Source organism: Lissotriton vulgaris, chromosome 1_1 (assembly GCF_964263255.1).
Source record: "Lissotriton vulgaris chromosome 1_1, aLisVul1.2, whole genome shotgun sequence".
Lineage (NCBI taxonomy): Eukaryota > Metazoa > Chordata > Amphibia > Caudata > Salamandridae > Lissotriton > Lissotriton vulgaris.
Window position 1 is genome coordinate 259,941,101 of NC_141685.1, and position 22,358 is coordinate 259,963,458.

The 22,358-nt window shown below is 44.4% G+C and overlaps 1 protein-coding gene across 1 annotated transcript in view; it reads left to right on the plus strand.

Annotated features, from left to right (window-relative positions):
- The window catches only part of LOC147746872 (neutral amino acid transporter 9-like), a 316,543-nt gene that overhangs the window by 28,910 nt on the left and 265,275 nt on the right, over nucleotides 1-22,358 (plus strand). Inside the window, exons 4-5 of the mRNA XM_086925062.1 lie at nucleotides 18,505-18,511; nucleotides 20,130-20,354. Of these exons, the coding sequence (XP_086781188.1) occupies nucleotides 18,505-18,511; nucleotides 20,130-20,354 (232 nt within the window). The remainder of the gene's footprint in view (nucleotides 1-18,504; nucleotides 18,512-20,129; nucleotides 20,355-22,358) is intronic.

Genomic DNA, 22,358 nt, shown 5'->3' on the forward strand with positions numbered 1-22,358 from the left:
GCTTGTCCTACCACCCCAAAGATCTTCTCAACATGTCCACGGAAATATTTATGAATATATCTGCCACTATGCTCGAGCACTATCTCTCTGGTCTTCTCTACCCTGACCAGGTGGGAATCATCCGCCACTGGCAAGGGGCAGACAATATGCGTGTGGTGGTACACTTAATGGAAAAGGCTCAACGTCACAACATCTCAGCCTGCCTTCTTTCACTCTGCACAGAGAAGGATTTCAACAGGGTGGACTGGTCCTTCCCACTGTCGGTTCTGGGTGAGGTCCGCCTGGGAATGGGTATGATTACTAAAGTTATGGCTTCATACGATGCCCCAATGAGTACCATCCATGTCAATGGGCAACACACGATTTCCATTGACATGTGAAGGGGCAGCTGCAAGGGATGTCCATTATCACCCCTTCTGTTCGCCCTAGCCATTGAACCCTTGGCCATTTCCATCCAGCAGGACACTCCTATTGCGGGTATTCCCTTTGGGGAACATGATCATCAGATTAGCTTGTTCGCAGATTATCTCTTGCTTACTATCTCCCAACCCACTACCTATCTGCCAGCTATTGTGGACGGCCTTGCTGCATTCTAATCAGTCTCTGGGTTCAAAATCAATATGACTAAATCTTACACACTTAATCTTACTATACCCAAATGGGAAATTTCGGGGCTGTAAGCCCTGGCATAATTCCAATGGGCCCCCACTATAATCCAATATAACTCATTCTCAACTCCTACCCTGTCCCCCTGGAAGCAGGCAATTGACCACAACTCGGCAAGTCGATTCTGGCAGATCTTTAATGCTGGAAGCCCCATCACATCTCTTGGCTGGGCCATATCTATATCATAAAAATGAATGTCCTTCCTCAGGCCCTGTACCTTTTCCAGTCCCTGCCCACTCCAATCCCCCAAGATGAAATCACTTGCTTACAGCAAGACATTTGCACCTTTATTTGGAATGGTAAACGGCAGAGAATCTCCAATTATTCCCTGATGCAGCCCAAAGAGAGGGTGGACTAGCATGCTCTAATCTCCTTGAGTACTGCCGAGTGGCCCACCTCCAATAAATATCGGTCCGCGGGAGTGAGAAGCACTGGATGCATATAGATCTGTCAGTGGCTTGTTGCCCCCTCTAGGACTTAGCCTGGTTACCCAAGCTTGCCCGTCCTCGCAGTACCTATATCGCTACCCTCACGAAGGCTGTGCTAGACATCTGAAACAGATTGCCACTGAGGAGTGGTTTCACCACCTTCCGCTCCCCCAAACACGCAAGTCTGACTTTGCACCCACACTAACGTCACATTCATTTCCTAGATGGGCGGCCAGGGATTATAGGACTTTAAGGGACCTTTTAGTGGTAACCTCCATAAATTCATAAAAAAATGCAAGGCCAATTACTAACTCCCTGAACAATGAGGCTGCAGGACTGCCAGCTACTACATTGTTGTTACAACCCTCCAATTATTCTGAGGCCCTATACTTTTGCAAAAATTGGTGAGAGCATGTGATGGCTCTAAGGGGCTCATTTACAATACATCTTGGACCCTCCAACCTTCCACAGCCCCTCAAACGCCCACTTATCATGCTGTCTGTAAGGTTACTACTACAGAGGGCATATCCCCCAAGCAATGGGACACCCTATGGCACAACATAAGTCAAACTTACAGGAGATTATCCCACTGGGAAATGGCTTATAAAATTATCTTTCAATGGTATTACACACCTGCCCACCTCTCTAATGTGTCCCCTTCCACGTCTTCCCTCTGCTGGCGCTTCGGACTTGTGGTTGGGGATTTTTTCACATCAGGTGGTCCTGCAGTCTCATTACAACATATCGAAAAGAGATCTCGGGTCTCCTTCCCTTCTACCTTACAGTTGTCCTGGAGATTCGAGCCCTTGCCTTGGAGGCGATGACCGACGCAGATTGGAAACCCATAAGCCACATGCTAAATGCTGCACAGCAACTTGTAGCCTTAACGTGGAAAATGACAACCTCTCCCTCCATTACCCAATGGTTCACTTGGTTTGGCACGTAATGGAGATGGAACAACTTTCACACAACCTAACCAGAACAGAAACTAACCTTTAACATGTTTGGCACCCTCTGATTCAGCTCAGGGCATTGCAGCTCTTTGGCTAACCTTTCCTCAGCACTTGACTACACTATCAAACCCCTTTCCTCTCATCCGCTGTATGTGAAAACTACACATGTACTATATCACAACATTGCGCACACTGTGTAATGCTATGTGAATAACATTGACCCGCATTTGTTGCAATTTGATGGTTCTATGTTTCTTTTTCTTTATTAGGCAGCAGTACATGCATAGGAGCCTTTCTTGCATATATTTCTGATACATGCTTTGCTTACTTCTGCACAATGTTCTTGGCTTCCAATTACGCGTATCTACTGGGCAATGACTTGTCTCCTGTACTATCACAATTGCTTCTGGCGACACTGCTGTATTCTGCCATAATCCCTTAATAAAAAAATTATGAGTAAAAAGTTTTAGTTCCGAGTGGGGGTATTTTAATTTTCTGGCTACTCCCATGTCTGTAAATACTATTGAGATACAATGATGTGTTGTGCATATAGTTGTCATGTGGGAAAGAGAAAACAAGTGACTAATCTTCTGAAGGTAAGATGGTTGCCAGTGAAACTTATGTGTATGTGGGGAATTCCATAATTTGGCTGCCTGAACAGAGAAAGATGCTACATACGTTGAGGCTGGGAACCATTCTTGAGCGTAGGTTCCTTTGTTGCATGTATTTGTTGATTGTCTTCCTGATGAAGAGTGATCCTTTGCCATGTCAACCAATTTGAGCTTCTAGGGAGACAAATGTATATATCAATTATAAAACAATATTCATATCAAATCTTCAGTTATCTTTGTTGATTTTTTATTGAAAAATATACAAAGAGTAATGTTACATGACACCTAAATCTTCGTATTCATAAAAAATCTTTTACACCCAAATATAGAGTATATAACTTCAAAGAACTATTCAATTTTTGATTTAGTAGTTCATATTTGAGTTCAGTTAAAACCAAAACCATCATATGAAATATAGGTTGTATTGCCATTGTATATGGACTGTATTGCTTGTGTGTGATACAAAATAGCTTTAAGGTAGCTGTTCTGACAACTGGTAACCTGTGTAGGGCCCTAAAGGCAATGGAGATGTGTGATTGTGACTTTATATGTAGCAGTAATCCCGTTTGGACAGGACAAGAGATGGTAGTTTACACTATGTGAGGGAATCCTTGGTGTGTCGCCATTTGTTTCTTGATTAAAAGAAAGAATTGCTACTTATCCATTTGTGCATTCATTGATAGCTTGGTGTCCATGGTAATCCCCTAGACATTTTTTGCTATGGTCTTAGATCATCAGGCTAGGCTCAAGGAGGGTCATAGGTTTTCCAGTTCCCACAGGTGAGTATTTCATGTCTGCAGACATTAAATTTGAAGTGGCTCTATGTCATCCATTATTCAACATCCCAGAGGCAACTGAAGATTTTTTGATATTTCAATGTACTTTGGGATTTCTAATTTCAGCAGTATCGGCATGTCATCTACATAGTTATAGCAGGTGAAGTCAAAGGCATTAATCAGATCTGGCCATGAATTCATATAAATGTTGAAAAGCACGAATTGATCATTGAGGGACTCCTGCTATAATGCTTTATGGTTCAGATGAGAATGGAGAAGTATGTATGATATGTGTTTTATTTTGAAGGTAGTACATGATCCAAGTGAGAGCTGTGTCCTCTATTCTCTATCCTCCATTCTCTATATACTCTTATAAAAACCAAGAGAAGTAGGGCAACAACCCTGTTGTGGTCTATTGTGTTTATAACGTCATCCCAGGTACAGATTAGAGAAGATTCTGTACCTCTTCTGGGGTGGAATCCAGTTTGGAAGTTGCAAAGTATGTAAGTGTCTTCAATAAATTGTGATATCTGGGTGAAAGCTGCTTTTTTCTACAAGTTTGCGCAGCAATGGCCCATTTGCTATGGGTCTGTAGTTATCAGGGTCTTGATTTTCCAATCATGGGTGTACATATGCCTTTTTACATTCTAGTCCTGTTGTTGATGAGTGTTCTGACTGGGATGGCTGCAGAAGCTGATGGTAGAATATTCTTAAAGATTTGAAGTGGGCAAAGGTGAGAGGAAGAGTCTGCTGGCTTGCTTGCTTTGACAAGATCCAAAATGTTGTTGGCCATAGTTCTTTGAACGAGTGTAGAGGCTGTGTTTGCCTTTCCCTAGAGGATTTCGCAAGAAATGGGTTGGGTCCTTTGGCTTCTTTATTGTTTAAATAAGAGTTCACCATGTTTGATTTAGCTGTGTAGTCATTTGCCAGTTTGTTACAAAATCCTTGAGAAATGGGGCAGGTAGCTTCTGTGCATTTTGATTTATGAATTTCTAAGAGTATTTTATAAAATTCCTTATTACCATGCTTGGTATTGTAGATTTGGTTGGAATAGTACGTTTTTTGCCTTTTTTTATTGATGACTTGTATGATCTGTAGTCTCTATGTAGGTAGTTCAAGTTTCAAAGCTTTATTCGACATTTGTCATAAAAGCATTCACCTAACCCTAATACAATAAATACTACAGATAAAATACTTTCTAAAATACATATTAAACATAGATGGTCGAATAAATACCTAATAAAATACAAAACATTTCCACAATTCATATAAAATATTATTCTAAAAAATATAGTAATTCATATGGCAAGATGGAGGAATAGTAATAGACATAATTCATTAAGATGAGATTGCCATTAACGAACGAGTACGGATTATCCATGCCCAAGCCAGAAATTTTGCTACACCAACCACAAACACAGTGGAACAATCGGATTCAAGTATCCTAAGGGCTACCGATTGACTACGAGTGCCCATATTTAGGCACACTGGTTTTAGCCATTTGCGTCTTGGACTCGAATACAGTGGACAACAGAACAACAAATGGGAAATGTGCTCAGTTTGTTCTTTGCAATGGTGGCAATGTTCGTCCCAAGCTGGGGACCAGTGTTTCTTGAAGGCATTCACCGGTAGTGTACCTATGCGAAATTGGAAATATAATTTTCTATCATATGGTCGTTCAATAACGTCCCAAAATGGTTCGCATGAAGGGTACATTTTTATATCCAGAAAGCGAGTTGTTAGTTTTGATCTGGAACCATTACAAAACATTGTAAGATACACCATTTCCCAATATAGATCTTTCAACTTTGATTTCGTGGGGAAACTAGCCACATCTTTAGTATCCCATAGATGTTCCAATTTCAGCTTTACAAGAAGTCCCCGTAGTTCCTTTAGCCATGGGATACAATGAAAACAATCGAACTTAACAACATCCATCAAGGCTGCCGCATAGTGGCTTAGTTCTGGAGTCACCATAAGACGTCTCCAGTATAGAAGAGGCCGCAACCTAGCTATGTCCTCTATACTTTTCCTACCAAGATCCAATTTTAATGGAGTTGTGGGTGTGCTTTGTGGAACCATTACAAGCCCTCGCAGAAAACTATTTTCTGCACGTCCCAGTTCTCCCAGGTTTGAAAACCCCCATAGTTCGGATCCATATAAACAGGCCCCCAATACTTTCATGTTGTAAATTTCAAGTGCACAATTTACCGGCTTAGTTAGCGAGGCTCGATGTTTTAGGGCAATTGCGCCTGCTAGCTGTCTAAACTTCAGTACTGTTGTATTAATGCGCGATTTCCAATTCATATTTTCCTGTAGGATGATGCCTAAGTAAGAAAAAGAGTCCACCCTTTCTAGGGGAATACCTTTATATTTTATTACACCTTTGAAGGTGGACTGCTGATTAAGGCACATGAATTTGGTTTTGGTAGTATTCAATTCGAGGCCCCTACCATCACAAAATTCACCAAAGGCATCAACCACTTTTTGGAGACCGCTGGGGGTGCGAGAAAGTAAGAGCGTGTCGTCCGCGAACATCAGGACGGGGACGTGGGAACCTGCTATAATTGGGGCGTCACTAGGGATTTTCTGTAAATATTCGACAATGCCATTTATATAAATTGAGAATAGTGTCGGCGCTAGGACGCACCCTTGTCTCACCCCACGCTCTACTGGAAAGGGATCTGTTACTTCTCCTTGCTTGCCCCACCTGATTCTGGCAAAATTATTTTCGTGGAGACGAACAAGGAGAGTAAGGAGTTCCTGGCTTAGGCCTGCATCCGCCAGAGTCTGCCACAGTTTTTCTCTGGGGACCAGGTCGAAAGCTGCTTTTAGGTCCACAAAAACTGCATACAATGTCCCCTTCTTTAGTGTAACGTTTCTCCAATAGATGGTTAGAAAGTGTAAAACTTGATCAACGCTACTAGTTAAGGGGCGAAACCCTGCCTGGTATGATGACAGTATATTCTTTTCATCGATCCATTGTTGCAGTTTATTTTGGACTAGGCGGCCCATCAGTTTTTGCGCTGTGTCAATCAGACTAATGGGTCTATAGTTTTTGGCCAGAGTTTTATCGCCTTTTTTGAATATAGGAATAATTTCAGCTCCCTTCCATGAGGCAGGTACTTCCCCTCCCATTGCCACGGCATTGGCCAACATTGTGAAATAACTACACCAGGAATTCCGGTCCGATAGGAATATGTCAGCCGGAATTCCATCCATGCCCGGCGCTTTGCCCCCTGCTACACAATCCAATACATTTCTTACATCCTTTTCAACAAATATTGGATTTTTGTAATAAACATGTGGGGGGGATGGTCATGGGTGAAGGCTGGATTTCGGGCATACTGCGGTTGGAAAAACTCTATCCAATTATTTTTCGGTACATAGTTCAGAGGCTGGGCAGCTATCCCTCCCTTCTCCCATTTTACTGAGGCCCAGAAACGTTTAGAGTCCTTGGCAGCACAGGCCTCCTTAAGTTCATGCCAGCAGTCCTCATCCCAGCGCTTCTTGGCCTGTTTTTGGGTCTGTCTATAGTGATTTCTTGCCAACCTAACTGTTATTGCATTTCCAGTTCTCAGCTCCGTACTTAGGTTATGTCGTGCTATCCTACAACTCTTGTCGTACCATCCTTGACTCTCTTGAACCTTTTTCTTTTTGTTGGGAACTACAGTTTTAATAAAGAAACTTTGGATTTTACAGAATAGCTTCTCATGGGCCTCCATCATGTAGTGTTTGAAGTCAAGCTTCCCACAGTGGGACTTAATCTTAGAGACTTCATCCGCTACTAATTTTTTGAGAACCTCCAATTTAGATACATCTTCTAGAAGCATACTCCACTTCAAGTGGCGATGATTATTTGAGCACACAACATCTTGCGTCACCATTTCATTTTTGCTGGGGTGCTCAGTGGCTTCTTGGTAGGAGTGGAGGGTCAGGCATAGGGGATTATGGTCACTTTCTATTTTGACTTTCACTTCCATATCTACCAGTTTGCTCCAAGCCCTTACATCCAATAGTAAGTAGTCAATTCTGCTAGCTGCTCGGCCATTGTCAAATGTATTTTTCCCCATTTGATCAGAGGGTGACCGTCCATTTACTGCTCTTAACCCTCTTGAAAGACAGAGACTCTTTAGCTGAATTGCTACTGTACTCCATTTTCTGATAGCTGGTACCTCCAAGTGAGGAATTCCCCACTTGGCATCCTCCCCTTCGGCCAGGATCCTATCCTCTTCACCCAAGGGTTCAAAGGTGGTATTGAAATCCCCCCCTACTATTACGTGAGGTGTTAGTGGTAACATTTCAATATGATGCTCTAAAGTTGTTATGACCTCTGACGATTTACCCCCACCAACTCCCCTGGCATAGACATTAAACAGGGCAAGTTGTTGGCAATTTTGCCAACTGACATCAAGGGCTAAGATGTCATTAGAAGGTATGGACCTTTGCTTAATTGTGCAATTCAATGTCTGGCGTATCCAAATTAGCAGGCCCCCAGAGGGGCGACCCACTCGATTTCTAACTGCAGGCACATGGAAATTCAAATACCCTTGCCGGAAAGTTGGGGTGGGTGACCAAGTTTCTTGCAACATAATAATATCATAATGGTCAATAAAATCAACCCATTCCGGAGTATTTAGCTTGTTTACAATACCGGCTATGTTCCAAGAAACAAGCGACATTAATAGCGTCTCTTGTTGATGATGTAACTGGCCGTTTTCAGGTGTATTTGCAACTTCTTCAGTTTCTACGCTTAATATTATTCCATCCCTCAGTATTGAGATCCTCTCAGTCGCCTCTGATGCTCTAATTGGGCCCTCTATGACTGCATTTAGTTCTTCAGGAACGGGGGTTTGGGATTCCTTAGGACCCAATGTCAGCTTTCCTGGTAGGTACTCATGTAGGTTTCCTGTCCTTCCATTCTTAGTGAACAACTGACTTTTTGGGGGGGCAGGGACACAGCCTACGAGTCAGTCGCATTCATTTAGGTCGGATAGGGCAGAATAATGATTTTCCAAGTTTAACCCCCACTCACATATTGGGCCATTCCTAGCCCTTCTGTTTCCCACAACTGTCCACTTGGTTCTCAGTATACTTGGTTTTGCTACAAGGCCTCTTCTGCTGTAAAAGAAGTCCAACGTTAGTGGTATAATTTCCGCTGTTCTATGCTGAGGTGGAAAAATATTTCGCAAGACATCTGGTAATACTTCAGGGCCTTTGAAATTTAAAACCACACAATCCCCTTGGAATTTCTTTGTTTTAGTCCCTATCCACTTTACCCGTCTCGCTGTTAGCAAATCATCTGATAGCTTTTCTTTGCCCCAGGGAGATATATGCATATTGTTACTCAGCCACTGTAGTGTCTTGTTTCGTAGAGAATCTGGAGACTCAATCTGCCCTACTTTCAGTGGTGGAGTATTAGCAAGCACTAGGATCAGTGGTGAAGCTTCTACAATTAATTCGACAGGACTGGTTTCTGTATTGAAATCGTCTGATGTGGTGTTGCCTAGAATTTGCACAGATTCTGTGGTTGAGTGGTTGTTAGGGATATCACCAGGTCTGGAGCTAGTTTGCTGAATTGGGGCAAGTATGTCTTCTGCTCCTTTATTCGAGTTTCCCCCAGGCATGTTTCCTGTGTCTTGCATTTCCTCAAGTTTATTTATTATTAGATTTGGTATTACCCCCACACCATTGTTTTTTTTTTCAGGAGGGTCTCTAATTTGTTGACTTTATTAGTAAGGTGGTCTATTTTGGATATAAGAGGTTTCATTAACCCAGATATCTTAGACTCCAGCATACCCATAAGCTTCTTTGATAACATGTCCTCCCAGGCTGTACTGTCATTCCCTTCCTCCCTTATTCCTTCTACCGCCCTTCTGTGTGTTTTTCTAGGTGGGGTTGCTGGTTTATTCTTACTGGACCGCAATCCATCTCTTTTAGGCGGAACCTTAATGGTCCCTCTTTTAACTCTTGGTGCGGGGACAGGAGTAGGAGGGGAAATACTCTCAGTATCTAACTCTACAATCTTACCAGAATTATTTAACTCTTCTACAGTTAAGAAGTCGACAACAGAGTCGGGTTGTTGAGCAATAGATACCATGGAAACATTTGTCATAGAACAATCATTGGTTTCCTCAATAAGGTCAGTAGTGTTTGTATCATCACAGGCAGATTGGGATACACCTAGTGGATCAATTTGGGCACAAGGTGGAGAGTCCATAAGTCCCAAAGAAGACCTCCGTTCGCTATTAATTTTGGCCACCACCTGGACTAAATAGTTGTCCATGGTATTGTGGCCGGGGTGACAGGGGTTTTCTGTCTCGACATAATGACCGATCAAAGCTCAGTACAACACAGCAACTAGATAGAAATGCAACAATAGTAGTAGACAACTTATGTGGAGTCCAAAAATGTATATGTCGCCTTACCACAAGTTCACTTGGGCTCGGGGGCGAAGAGGGGTGGCCCAGTCCAGTCTATCACAGTCTAGAACGGGCTAAAACGGACCCGCCCTTGGCCCGGGCTTCGCCCGGCGTCCCGCGAGACGGGGGTGACGCTCTATTTCAGCGCCTCCAGGCGCGCAGGTGACGCGGCATGCGCCGCTTAGGCTTCTGGGTAATGTAGTTTGAACCCCCTCGACCGCACTCCTCTCGGCCACCACCGTACTCCTAGATGGCAGCGGAGTCGGGCAGCGGGAGGCGGGAGGGCAAGCACCAGTATCCGGAAGGCTCCAGCAGGACAAAGAGGCGTCAGGACAGCAAGAGCGTTTTTGGATCAGAGGTTCCCCCCTCGACCGGGGTGACGCGCTATTTCAGCACCTCCAGGCGCGCAGGTGACGCGGCGTGCGCCGCTTAGGCTTCTGGGTAATGTAGTTTGAACCTCCTCGACCGCACTCCTCTCGGCCACCACCGTACTCCTAGATGGCAGCGGAGTCGGGCAGCGGGAGGCGGGAGGGCAAGCACCAGTATCCGGAAGGCTCCAGCAGGACAAAGAGGCGTCAGGACAGCAAGAGCGTTTTTGGATCAGAGGTTCCCCCCTCGACCGGGGTGACGCGCTATTTCAGCGCCTCCAGGCGCGCAGGTGACGCGGCATGCGCCGCTTAGGCTTCTGGGTAATGTAGTTTGAACCCCCTCGACCGCACTCCTCTCGGCCACCACCGTACTCCTAGATGGCAGCGGAGTCGGGCAGCGGGAGGCGGGAGGGCAAGCACCAGTATCCGGAAGGCTCCAGCAGGACAAAGAGGCGTCAGGACAGCAAGAGCGTTTTTGGATCAGAGGTTCCCCCCTCGACCGGGGTGACGCGCTATTTCAGCACCTCCAGGCGCGCAGGTGACGCGGCGTGCGCCGCTTAGGCTTCTGGGTAATGTAGTTTGAACCTCCTCGACCGCACTCCTCTCGGCCACCACCGTACTCCTAGATGGCAGCGGAGTCGGGCAGCGGGAGGCGGGAGGGCAAGCACCAGTATCCGGAAGGCTCCAGCAGGACAAAGAGGCGTCAGGACAGCAAGAGCGTTTTTGGATCAGAGGTTCCCCCCTCGACCGGGGTGACGCGCTATTTCAGCGCCTCCAGGCGCGCAGGTGACGCGGCATGCGCCGCTTAGGCTTCTGGGTAATGTAGTTTGAACCCCCTCGACCGCACTCCTCTCGGCCACCACCGTACTCCTAGATGGCAGCGGAGTCGGGCAGCGGGAGGCGGGAGGGCAAGCACCAGTATCCGGAAGGCTCCAGCAGGACAAAGAGGCGTCAGGACAGCAAGAGCGTTTTTGGATCAGAGGTTCTATGTAGGTATTTATTGTCCTGGGAGTTGTTTGTTTTGAGTTAGTTTAGTCATTTTTTTATCAGTTTTTTCATTTTGCATTTGTCCAAGGGGTGTGTTTTCTTTTGTTTTGCATAGATGTTTTCAGAGGAATTAGAAGATCAAAAGCTTTCTGTAGTGTCTGTACTGAATTTATTGTGACCAGATTTGTGTTGGAGGTTAGCTGGTTTTTTAGATCCTTCATATTCAACTTGTTCCAATATTGATATGTTGTTGAGGATAAGATAATTTTAGTTGGGGTGAGTTTTGGTGTCTTGTGTTGGAAGGAAACCAGGTAGTGGTTAGACCACATGACTGGAGTACTTCTCTTGAACGTGACTAGTTATGCTTGGTGAATATCATACCTAATTTGTTTCTAGTGATGTCTGTGGGATTTGGAATAAGCTGTTGTTGATTGTGTGTGCTTAGGCCATTGAGGATGGCAAAGGGGGTGTAGTATATTAACTTTGTCAAATTATATGTTGACTTCACTAAGGATGCATATGTTTGAGTACATTGTAAAAAGGTTAGATATTAGAGGTTAGAGATTGGTTATAGATTGTATCTAATGAGTTATTTATTACATGTTAGTCCCTTAGGTTACAGCTGCAGCAGGCAGGTTATGTGAGGACTCAATCCTTCCTTTGACCCTATCTGCTGGCTTTCACTCCACATTACACACCAACATTCAATTACATCATTCACTCTCAGCATTCCACACACAAACATGCTCTTGCATCATTCACTTTTAGATTTCTACACACCAACATTCTATTGCATCATACATACAGGGAATGGGGACACAGAGGAAGTTTAACCACGGCCTGGTGCTGACGTTTCCTCTGAAACAAGCCTATAGTGTAATGTCAACATTATGGGACATATTTACATGCCACTATTGCCACCATAACATCACTTTGTGGGATGTTGTGGCGATACTAGCAGCGCCCTAATTAAAAGGCAGCATTAAGCCAGCTGACGTGGCTTAACACTGCCTTGTAAATAAGGCATCCTTTTACGCTAAACTTGATGTGTAAGTGGTGGGCATTGTGTGTTGCCATGGACATTGCACCACAACATCCATTCATTTTGATGCTGCCCCATATTTACAACGGTGGCATTAATATGGGGCAGTGCCAAAATTAAGACTATGGAAAACCTAATCTTAACAGGGCGCAACGAGGACATTGACTTTTTTAAATTGTTTTAGAACTCATCTGAGATCCACAATATAGTAAAACTAGCAGCCCATCCCGACGTTGTCCGGGAATGAATTGCTGCCGGCCAGTAGTATATTGTTTTGTAGGATTTCGTTTTGATAGCATTTCTTATCTGTACAAGCCTGTGAAACGCTCCGATTCACAGTGCACTGTAGATGCATTTAAGAGTGCGCATTCAGTAGTGTGTGAACTCGAGTTTCCCTACTTTATTTTTCCTTGCAATATTATATAGCGCGAACTCGACAACATGGCATGAGCACAATTTACATTACAGAAGATTACATTAATTTGTGGTAGGCATGGGGAGACAAAGCAATTTGCCTGGAATCACAGGATGTTGACCTGATGCCGAGATTCGAACGCAGCTCCCCAGCTCTAAAGTTCGCAATTCTAGAACTTGTGGCGGGAGGTGTGTCTAAAAGTGTAGGTCGGTGCTGGCCATCAATGAGAGAGACCTGTGCATTTTTCAAATCGGTGGTGAACAACTATGAGTATGTTGCCAGAGATGTGGGCCGCCGTGCCACCAATGTACTTACCGGGGGAGGGTAAACACCCATTATTCCGCAACTTTCTTTCCTCACACCATTACTCCGCATACTTTCATTATGAAAGTACCATGACTCCGCAATGCCATTATAACGCATGGCATTACATTTTATATCCTTTTACCACTCATACATTTACAACAAAATTTGTTGTAAATGCATGAATGGTAAAAGCATGTTTTTTTTAAATGTTTGGATAAGGTAAGTATGGGTATAGGGGTATATGTTTTGGGGTACTGAGGTATATGTTTTAGGGGGGTTTGGGGTTTTAAGGGTTCAGATATAGTTTTGGGTTATGGGGTACAGGGGTAGTTTTAGCGTTTAGGGATAGGTATGGGTTTTGGGGTACAGGCATATTTTAGGGTTCAGCGCTAGGTTTGGGTTTTGGGGTACAGGGGTATTTTTAGGGTTCAGGGCTAGGTTTGGGTTTTGGGGTACAGGGGTATTTTAGGGTTAAGGTGTAGGTTTGGGTTTTGGGGTACATGGTTATTTTTATGGTGCAGGGCTAGGTTTGGGTTTTGGGGTGCAGGGTATTTTTAGGGTTCAGGGGTAGGTTTGGGTTTTGGGGTACAGGGTTTTTTTTAAGGGTTCAGGGCTAGGTTTGGGTTTTGGGGTACAGGGGTATTTCAGGGTTCAGGGGTAGGTTTTGTTTTTGGGGTACAGGGGTATTTTTAGGATTTAGGTATAGGTTTGGGTTTTGGGGTACAGGGTATATTTATAGGGTTAAGATCGGTTAGTGTTTAAGGGTGTTGGGCTATTTTAAGGAGTAAGGGTGGGTTTTGATTATGGGGTGCAGGGGTATTTAAAGAGAGCAGGGTGGACACCCGGAGCTAGAATGTACAGAACCTGGGAAGAAAAAACAATGAAATATTTGACACAACACGCGCCCCGCACACGCCCACACCCCCAGCATGCGATATGAGACATGGCATGAAGGGAGTAATGAAAAAACAACAGTTGATGGACAGAATGCAGAACAATGTCATACATTCACCCCAATACAGAGATCTGGGCCTAAATCCATCATTTATTTGCACTCCACACCACATTAGCCTGTCCCTGTGCCTCATGGGAATATTCCAGGCCAAACTGCCAAGCCATGCCTTTCCTGGACTCATGATTCAGAAAAGGGGGTGGTGATGAACAGAGTGTCTGAATTAAGCAGACCACTCTTACCCAGTCCAAAGATCAGGGCTTGATCCATCACCGTTTTTTAGCTCACTGCACCATCCCAGCTCAGAACCTGGCTACATGCAAATTAGTCTGTCCCTGGCCCAGTGCATCATGGGAACAGGGCAGACCAGACTACCAAGCCAATTCTTATACTGAGAAGGAAACAAGCTTCCGGGGACCGGTTTCTGGCATTTCAGCTGTCTTCGGCCCGGCTTGCTTGAATCCTGATGGTGCAATGAGCAAGGGACTCACATCTGAGTATACCCTTCCACGCTTATGGTGGACAAAATGATTCAGAAAAGGGGGTGGTGATGAACAGAGTGTCTGAATTAAGCAGACCACTCTTACCCAGTCCAAAGATCAGGGCTTGATCCATCACCGTTTTTTAGCTCACTGCACCATCCCAGCTCAGAACCTGGCTACATGCAAATTAGTCTGTCCCTGGCCCAGTGGATAATGGGAACAGGGCAGACCAGACTACCAAGCCAATTCTTATACTGAGAAGGAAACAAGCTTCCGGGGACCGGTTTCTGGCATTTCAGCTGTCTTCGGCCCGGCTTGCTTGAATCCTGATGGTGCAATGAGCAAGGGACCCACATCTGAGTATACCCTTCCACGCTTATGGTGGACAAAATGATTCAGAAAAGGGGGTGGTGATGAACAGAGTGTCTGAATTAAGCAGACCACTCTTACCCAGTCCAAAGATCAGGGCTTGATCCATCACCGTTTTTAGCTCACTGCACCATCCCAGCTCAGAACCTGGCTACATGCAAATTAGTCTGTCCCTGGCCCAGTGCATCATGGGAACAGGGCAGACCAGACTACCAAGCCAATTCTTATACTGAGAAGGAAACAAGCTTCCGGGGACCGGTTTCTGGCATTTCAGCTGTCTTCGGCCCGGCTTGCTTGAATCCTGATGGTGCAATGAGCAAGGGACTCACATCTGAGTATACCCTTCCACGCTTATGGTGGACAAAATGATTCAGAAAAGGGGGTGGTGATGAACAGAGTGTCTGAATTAAGCAGACCACTCTTACCCAGTCCAAAGATCAGGGCTTGATCCATCACCGTTTTTTAGCTCACTGCACCATCCCAGCTCAGAACCTGGCTACATGCAAATTAGTCTGTCCCTGGCCCAGTGCATCATGGGAACAGGGCAGACCAAACTACCAAGCCAATTCTTATACTGAGAAGGAAACAAGCTTTCGGGGGACCGGTTTCTGGCATTTCAGCTGTCTTCGGCCCGGCTTGCTTGAATCCTGATGGTGCAATGAGCAAGGGACTCACATCTGAGTATACCCTTCAACGCTTATGGTGGACAAAATGATTCAGAAAAGGGGGTGGTGATGAACAGAGTGTCTGAATTAAGCAGACCACTCTTACCCAGTCCAAAGATCAGGGCTTGATCCATCACCGTTTTTTAGCTCACTGCACCATCCCAGCTCAGAACCTGGCTACATGCAAATTAGTCTGTCCCTGGCCCAGTGCATCATGGGAACAGGGAAGACCAGACTACCAAGCCAATTCTTATACTGAGAAGGAAACAAGCTTCCGGGGACCGGTTTCTGGCATTTCAGCTGTCTTCGGCCCGGCTTGCTTGAATCCTGATGGTGCAATGAGCAAGGGACTCACATCTGAGTATACCCTTCCACGCTTATGGTGGACAAAATGATTCAGAAAAGGGGGTGGTGATGAACAGAGTGTCTGAATTAAGCAGACCACTCTTACCCAGTCCAAAGATCAGGGCTTGATCCATCACCGTTTTTTAGCTCACTGCACCATCCCAGCTCAGAACCTGGCTACATGCAAATTAGTCTGTCCCTGGCCCAGTGGATAATGGGAACAGGGCAGACCAGACTACCAAGCCAATTCTTATACTGAGAAGGAAACAAGCTTCCGAGGACCGGTTTCTGGCATTTCAGCTGTCTTCGGCCCGGCTTGCTTGAATCCTGATGGTGCAATGAGCAAGGGACCCACATCTGAGTATACCCTTCCACGCTTATGGTGGACAAAATGATTCAGAAAAGGGGGTGGTGATGAACAGAGTGTCTGAATTAAGCAGACCACTCTTACCCAGTCCAAAGATCAGGGCTTGATCCATCACCGTTTTTAGCTCACTGCACCATCCCAGCTCAGAACCTGGCTACATGCAAATTAGTCTGTCCCTGGCCCAGTGCATCATGGGAACAGGGCAGACCAGACTACCAAGCCAATTCTTATACTGAGAAGGAAACAAGCTTCCGGGGACCGGTTTCTGGCATTTCAGCTGTCTTCGGCCCGGCTTGCTTGAATCCTGATGGTGCAATGAGCAAGGGACTCACATCTGAGTATACCCTTCCACGCTTATGGTGGACAAAATGATTCAGAAAAGGGGGTGGTGATGAACAGAGTGTCTGAATTAAGCAGACCACTCTTACGCAGTCCAAAGATCAGGGCTTGATCCATCACCGTTTTTTAGCTCACTGCACCATTCCAGCTCAGAACCTGGCTACATGCAAATTAGTCTGTCCCTGGCCCAGTGCATCATGGGAACGGCCGGCTTTTCTAAAGACGAACAACGGACCAGAACACTTTCCAGCAACACTCCAGATTTCTACCAATCTCCCCAGAAAGGCATTGCCGATTCCCTGATGAAGGGCATGATGAAAATGCCCGAAATGCATTGGACACGTTATAAAGACATTGCCTGACGTAAATATTGTCTACAATGATTTTGATGATATATGAACTAATTTTGAAAACATGAACCAAAACCTCAATGAAATATAAAGACATTTAAATCAAAACCTACAGAGTGGAAGTCTTTTGTTACAAGGAACAACAACAACATGTGTGCCTGCAAAGGGATAACACTAGAGAACCTCTAGCCTCACTTCTTAAAACTCATGGGGCAGGAGCCAGTCTCCCTTGTGTGCGAGGGGTTGCCAAGAGGAGGGAACTTCCTTTCATATTCTTTGGGATCGTCCGAACGTGGTACCTTTCTGGACCAGGGTGGCCCGCACTATGGAGACGGTAGTGAGGTCGCCAGTCCCAGTGGAACCAAGGTGGCTTCTATTAATGATCAAGGGGCCGACTGACTGGTCAAGGAATAATGAGATCTGGCTTGCCTTGGCGGCCGGGGTGGCCAAAAGAAATATAGCCAGGGGTTGGGGGGCGCGGAAGGCCCCACAATGGGATCAGTGGCAGCGGGATTTAGATTGGTGCCAGAGGGCGGAGGAAACGATCTACAAGGCCTGGGGGTGTATGAGGAAATTGAGACGGATCTGGGGTCCCTGGCTGAGGTTCCGAGCAATGGGGGCCGGGTGCGGGAGAGGAGTGACACGGGTTGTGGTATTCTGATACTGTATGATATGCCCTTGAATGTACAATGAATTGCTAATTTATTTTATGCTAATTGAACACTGCTATGTATTCCTTGAGTCATTGAGCAAAGTTAATAAAAAGATATTAAAAAAAAAATCACCAACCCGCCTCAAGCAGACTACTATTTGGACAGACAAATAAAACAAGTGCCAAGTCTTAGATTCCTCCATTACACAAGTCACATTTGCCTGTTTTATTAAAGTTACCACGCCAATTCTTTGGTACATCTTTTAACAGGAGAATCCTCAGCCTTAACATCAGAATGCAATGCCTGACCTTATGGTCCAGTGAGAATGTCAAATATTTTGGGCACTCTTTATACTCCACACGGGCTAATGTCAACTTGTAGTGCGATAACTGGTGACAGTAAAGTTTATCCATTTCGAAGCTCAACCTTGGGGTAGATTTTTTCGAAAAGAACGTTAGAAATTCTGGGGACCAGCTCTGTAAAAGGCTTTCTGAGCATTGAAAGTGATCTAGAGCAAACTCTAAATTGTCCTTAAAAGTATATACTTCTGAGTCAGCCTTAAAAGTTTCCTGGTGTAAAATTGCTCTTAATGTACCGTTGGGTGCATGTAGTATATTATATGCCCGTCTACCAAGATTTGCCATGGCTCTCGTGTATGCACTCACCACCCCTAATTCCAGTCGAAGTGCCTGAACTGGAGTGGCTTGGCTTGTAGTCGTAAGCATGCACAAGAATGTTCCCTCCCTGAGATTTAAAAAGCCCCAACGGCTTATTGGACTATACTCTAAGCTGTCGGGCAGAATCGGGGTAATCTTTGTTCGATAAACTTTGATGAGAGCTGAAAAATGTCGCCTCCCAGTGATATAGTAAAACTTTTTTATAGCACTGGCGTGGGATACTGTTTTTTTGCGCAATCTGCTGAAAGTGCGAGGTAGTACCAGTGGACTGAGAGAAAACTCTCCTCAAATAGATGTAAGTAGATGCTATTTCTAATATTCTTCCTCCTAGTTTCCAGGTAAAAGGTATAGCTTTTTCCCTTCCCCTGAATGATACTATTTTTGTTTTTGAAATATTTAGTTTTAAAAAGTGACTTTCAGTATAATTAAATAGAGCCTCCATGTTGAGCTGCAGTCCAATTGGGGGTTAGACCGAATAAACCCACATCATCGGCATACATTAAAAGATGAATTTTTTGTGATGATAATTGTGGTGGAAAATTATTTACTCTTGGAAACAGTGGGGTAAATCAAAAAAGGAATAGTAAGAAAAGGAGGGGGGAAAGTAAACATCCTTGTTTAAAACCGGTTTGCGTGGATATCTCTTGGGTTAAGCCCTTATCTCCTCCCATTTGTACATTACACCATGTCAGTTGTATGAAGAGCAACTATTATTCTTAGCAAACCTAAATGTACGCCTAACTTCAGTAATGTCCTCCACAGGAAAGGCCTATCTACTTTGTCTGAAACATCTACAACTAAGCTATAGACTACCTGAGCTCTACCATGGTGCAAGGGTGCCTGTGCTGGCGTTAGGCAGCTAAATTTAGCACCAGGTCACGTTTCAGAAGTGGCAGAGCGCGGCGTTAAGCCAAGAAGGCTAAAGTCACACTCCGTCCCTTCTTAGTATATATACCCCTGTGTTTGTTAAATGCAATGAAAATATTCTTTACCTAGAGCAGCCAAACATTCTGGTAGCAAGGATAAAGTAAACAAAATGTGATGGATGGAAAGCTTGAAACAGTCTCAGCCAGTGGTAATTACTTGGGGCCATATCCCAATCATTGTTATTTTGCACATCCTGCCACCTCAGTTTGGACTCAGCTATATGCGCACCAGTTTTTAACCAATTCCTTACAGGTGTCAAAACTGATTTGCACATAGCTGGGTCCAAACTGAGATGGCATGGTGTGCAAAATTACCAGTGACTTAAAGTGTTACCATGTGACTCCACGTTGACATTGACAATACATTGACTTAACATGGTAACAATTTTGTCTCATTTGTCCTATTCCCACTTGTATGTTGTAATATATATAAGCTATATGGTGTTAACATATTTTATAATTACATAATAAATGTGTACCATATTTATATATTTTTTAACATTTATTTACATTCATTCATATTTTTAGCTATTTTAAATAATTTAATTTAATATTATTTCCAATGGGGATTTATTTGAAGGTGCGTCCTTCATTAGTTTGTATGGGAGGGCATTACAGTACTGGTTGTTGGCCATGTGTAGCACTGAACTTACTACTGTTTTTTTCCAATAGTAGTAATTTACACTCGGAGTTCGTGAATATTGAAAGTAGTAAACGTACTCAAACTTGTAAACTTACTCAAAAGTATACATTACCTTTGTGAATCATCCCTATGATATGTAATTAAATAAAGTACACTTCAATACTGCAACCTACCGAAGGTCAGAGGCAAAGGTCATAGTTCATCAGAGACTGCAGCAATACCAATGTTTTCCCGAACTCTGACGTATTTAGCCAGCCTCCTACTTACATTTGATTACCTATGCGTTGTTTAACATGCACTTTTACTCCTGACAGGAATGAACTTAACTTTGTTCTTGTTCTCTCTGGCACCACTTCCCTCATCTCATTGCTTTCTATCTTTTGGTAGTGTCATGTGCCGCATCAGTAGATGCCCAGAATCAAGGCCACAATGTTACATCTGTTACATCTGCCATGTGCTTTCCACGTAGACCTTGCAATAACTCCACAGTCACCAGTGCCTGGACTCTTTGGTGGCACCCACGTGACTCTGTTCCATTCTACCTCATATTCCTGGTACTGCCTTTGCTGAACTTCCGCTCTGCCACCTTCTTCACAAAGTTTAACAACTTGGGTAAGAATTGTTTTTTCCTCTCACATGTACATATAATTCTGTGACCACAGTCTGGGAATAAGGCTCCATGGTGGCATATTACCAAGGGCCTTATCGCCGCTTTAGCAGGAATTTTTCCCGCTAAAGCAGCAATAATTTTATCGCCCTATTAGCTAGCTGTCGCTAGCACCAGTTAGCGACAGCTAGTAGGAGATAGCGATCATCTTGGGGCCCACTTTGCATGTCAGCGATAATTATCGCTAATGACATGCAAAGTGGGCGTGCCAAGATGTTAGCGACTAGAAACAGTCACTAACATCGCTATCTCCTACCTACTTTTGGACATATTCGCGCTAAGCGCGAATATCTCCAAAAGCTAATGCCTGCCCAGAGCAGTTCTTAGCCATGTTATCCAATGGTAAGTGGATAACATGGCTAAGAGCATTAGCTCGGTAAACACATGAATATCGCGGACTTTTCAGCGATATTCATGCATTTCGGCTGATTTTTATCACTTAGGAGATAAACCTTGATAATAGCAAGGTTTCTAAGCGATAAAAATAGGCGAAGCACAGCGATAAAATTATAGCCGCTAACCAAGCTTAGCGATAATTATCGCTTATTCTTGGTAATATGCCCCCATGTTTCCATTTTGTCATCTTCAGTAAAGTAAGACACTTCAGTTTAGTGTGAAACTACAAATGCATCGAATTAAAACTACATTTTTCAGATTGTTTTCTTCTCTACTACAAAAATATTTTGGTAAGAGATTTTCTCCCACAGAAATGCCAATTTGTAATGTTTTCCAAAAGCAAATTCAATCTCTGGTAAATGTTGTTATTTGTGCAGTTATCAAAATAGTAAATACATTTTAATACCTTTTAAAGAAAACTGAGATTTCGGTTCCACGAAAATGAGTTGAGAGCCTAACCAAATCTTATTTTACAAGATCACATGTTAACACAAAGCAATACGTAACAAACATTGGCAAACCCAATAGGTCTTGCAAGATTTACTGGCTTTGGCAATGTGTTTTTGCCATGTTGTACACCAGTGTGGCTGCTGTTCAGCATGGCTTAGAGTTAGTGGTGTGGAGTGTGCTAGAGTGGAGTTGAGGGTTATAGACTGGATTAGGTGTTGTAAAGTGTAGTGGAATAGATTAGGGGGAGTAGAGTTGAATAGAGGGGAGTAGAGTTCATTGATTCAGTGGCAGAGTGTGTCGTAGAGTTCAGTGTCATAGAGTGCAGTGTTGTAGAATGAAGTTATGTAGAGTGGAGTGGCAAAGAGTGGAATAGGGTGGAGTGGGTTGGAGTGGATTAATGTAGTGGGGCGGATGGAATTGGAGTAGATTTGGGTAGATTGGATTGGGATAGAGCGGATTGAATTGAGTGGAGTTGGGTGGATTGGAGTGTGTGGACAGGATGGGTTGGATTGGAGTGGGATGGATTGAAATTAGATGAAGTGGATTAGATTGGGGGGGATTGAAAGGGTTTTTGGTGGGGTCAATTGGATTGAGGCGGGGTGGATTGGATTAGAGTAGGGTGGCTTGGAGTAGCTTGAATTAGAGTAGAGTGGAGGGGGTGGATTGGACTGGACTGGAAGGGTTGTGTTAGATGGGAGTGGGGTGGATTGGATTAGAGTGGGGTTGGTTGGAGTGGGGTGGAGTGGGGTGGATTGGACTGGAGTGGGGAGGATTGGATTGGAGTGGGGTGGATTGGATTGGAGTGGGGTGGATTGGAGTGTGGTGGACTGGATGGATTGAATTGAGTGGGGTGGACTGAACTAAGGTGTGGTATTTGGACTGGGGTAGAGTGAGATGGATTGGATGAAGTAGATTAGATTGGAATGGGGTAGATTGGAGTATTTTGGTGGACTGGAGAGGGGTGGGTGGATTGGAGTGGAGTGGGGTGAAGTGTGGTGGGCTAGAGTTAGGTGGATTGGATGGCAGCGGGTGTAGAAGGGTGGAATGGAGTGAGGAGGAGTGTATTGGCGTGGGATGAGGTGAATTGGAGTTGAGTCGGTTGG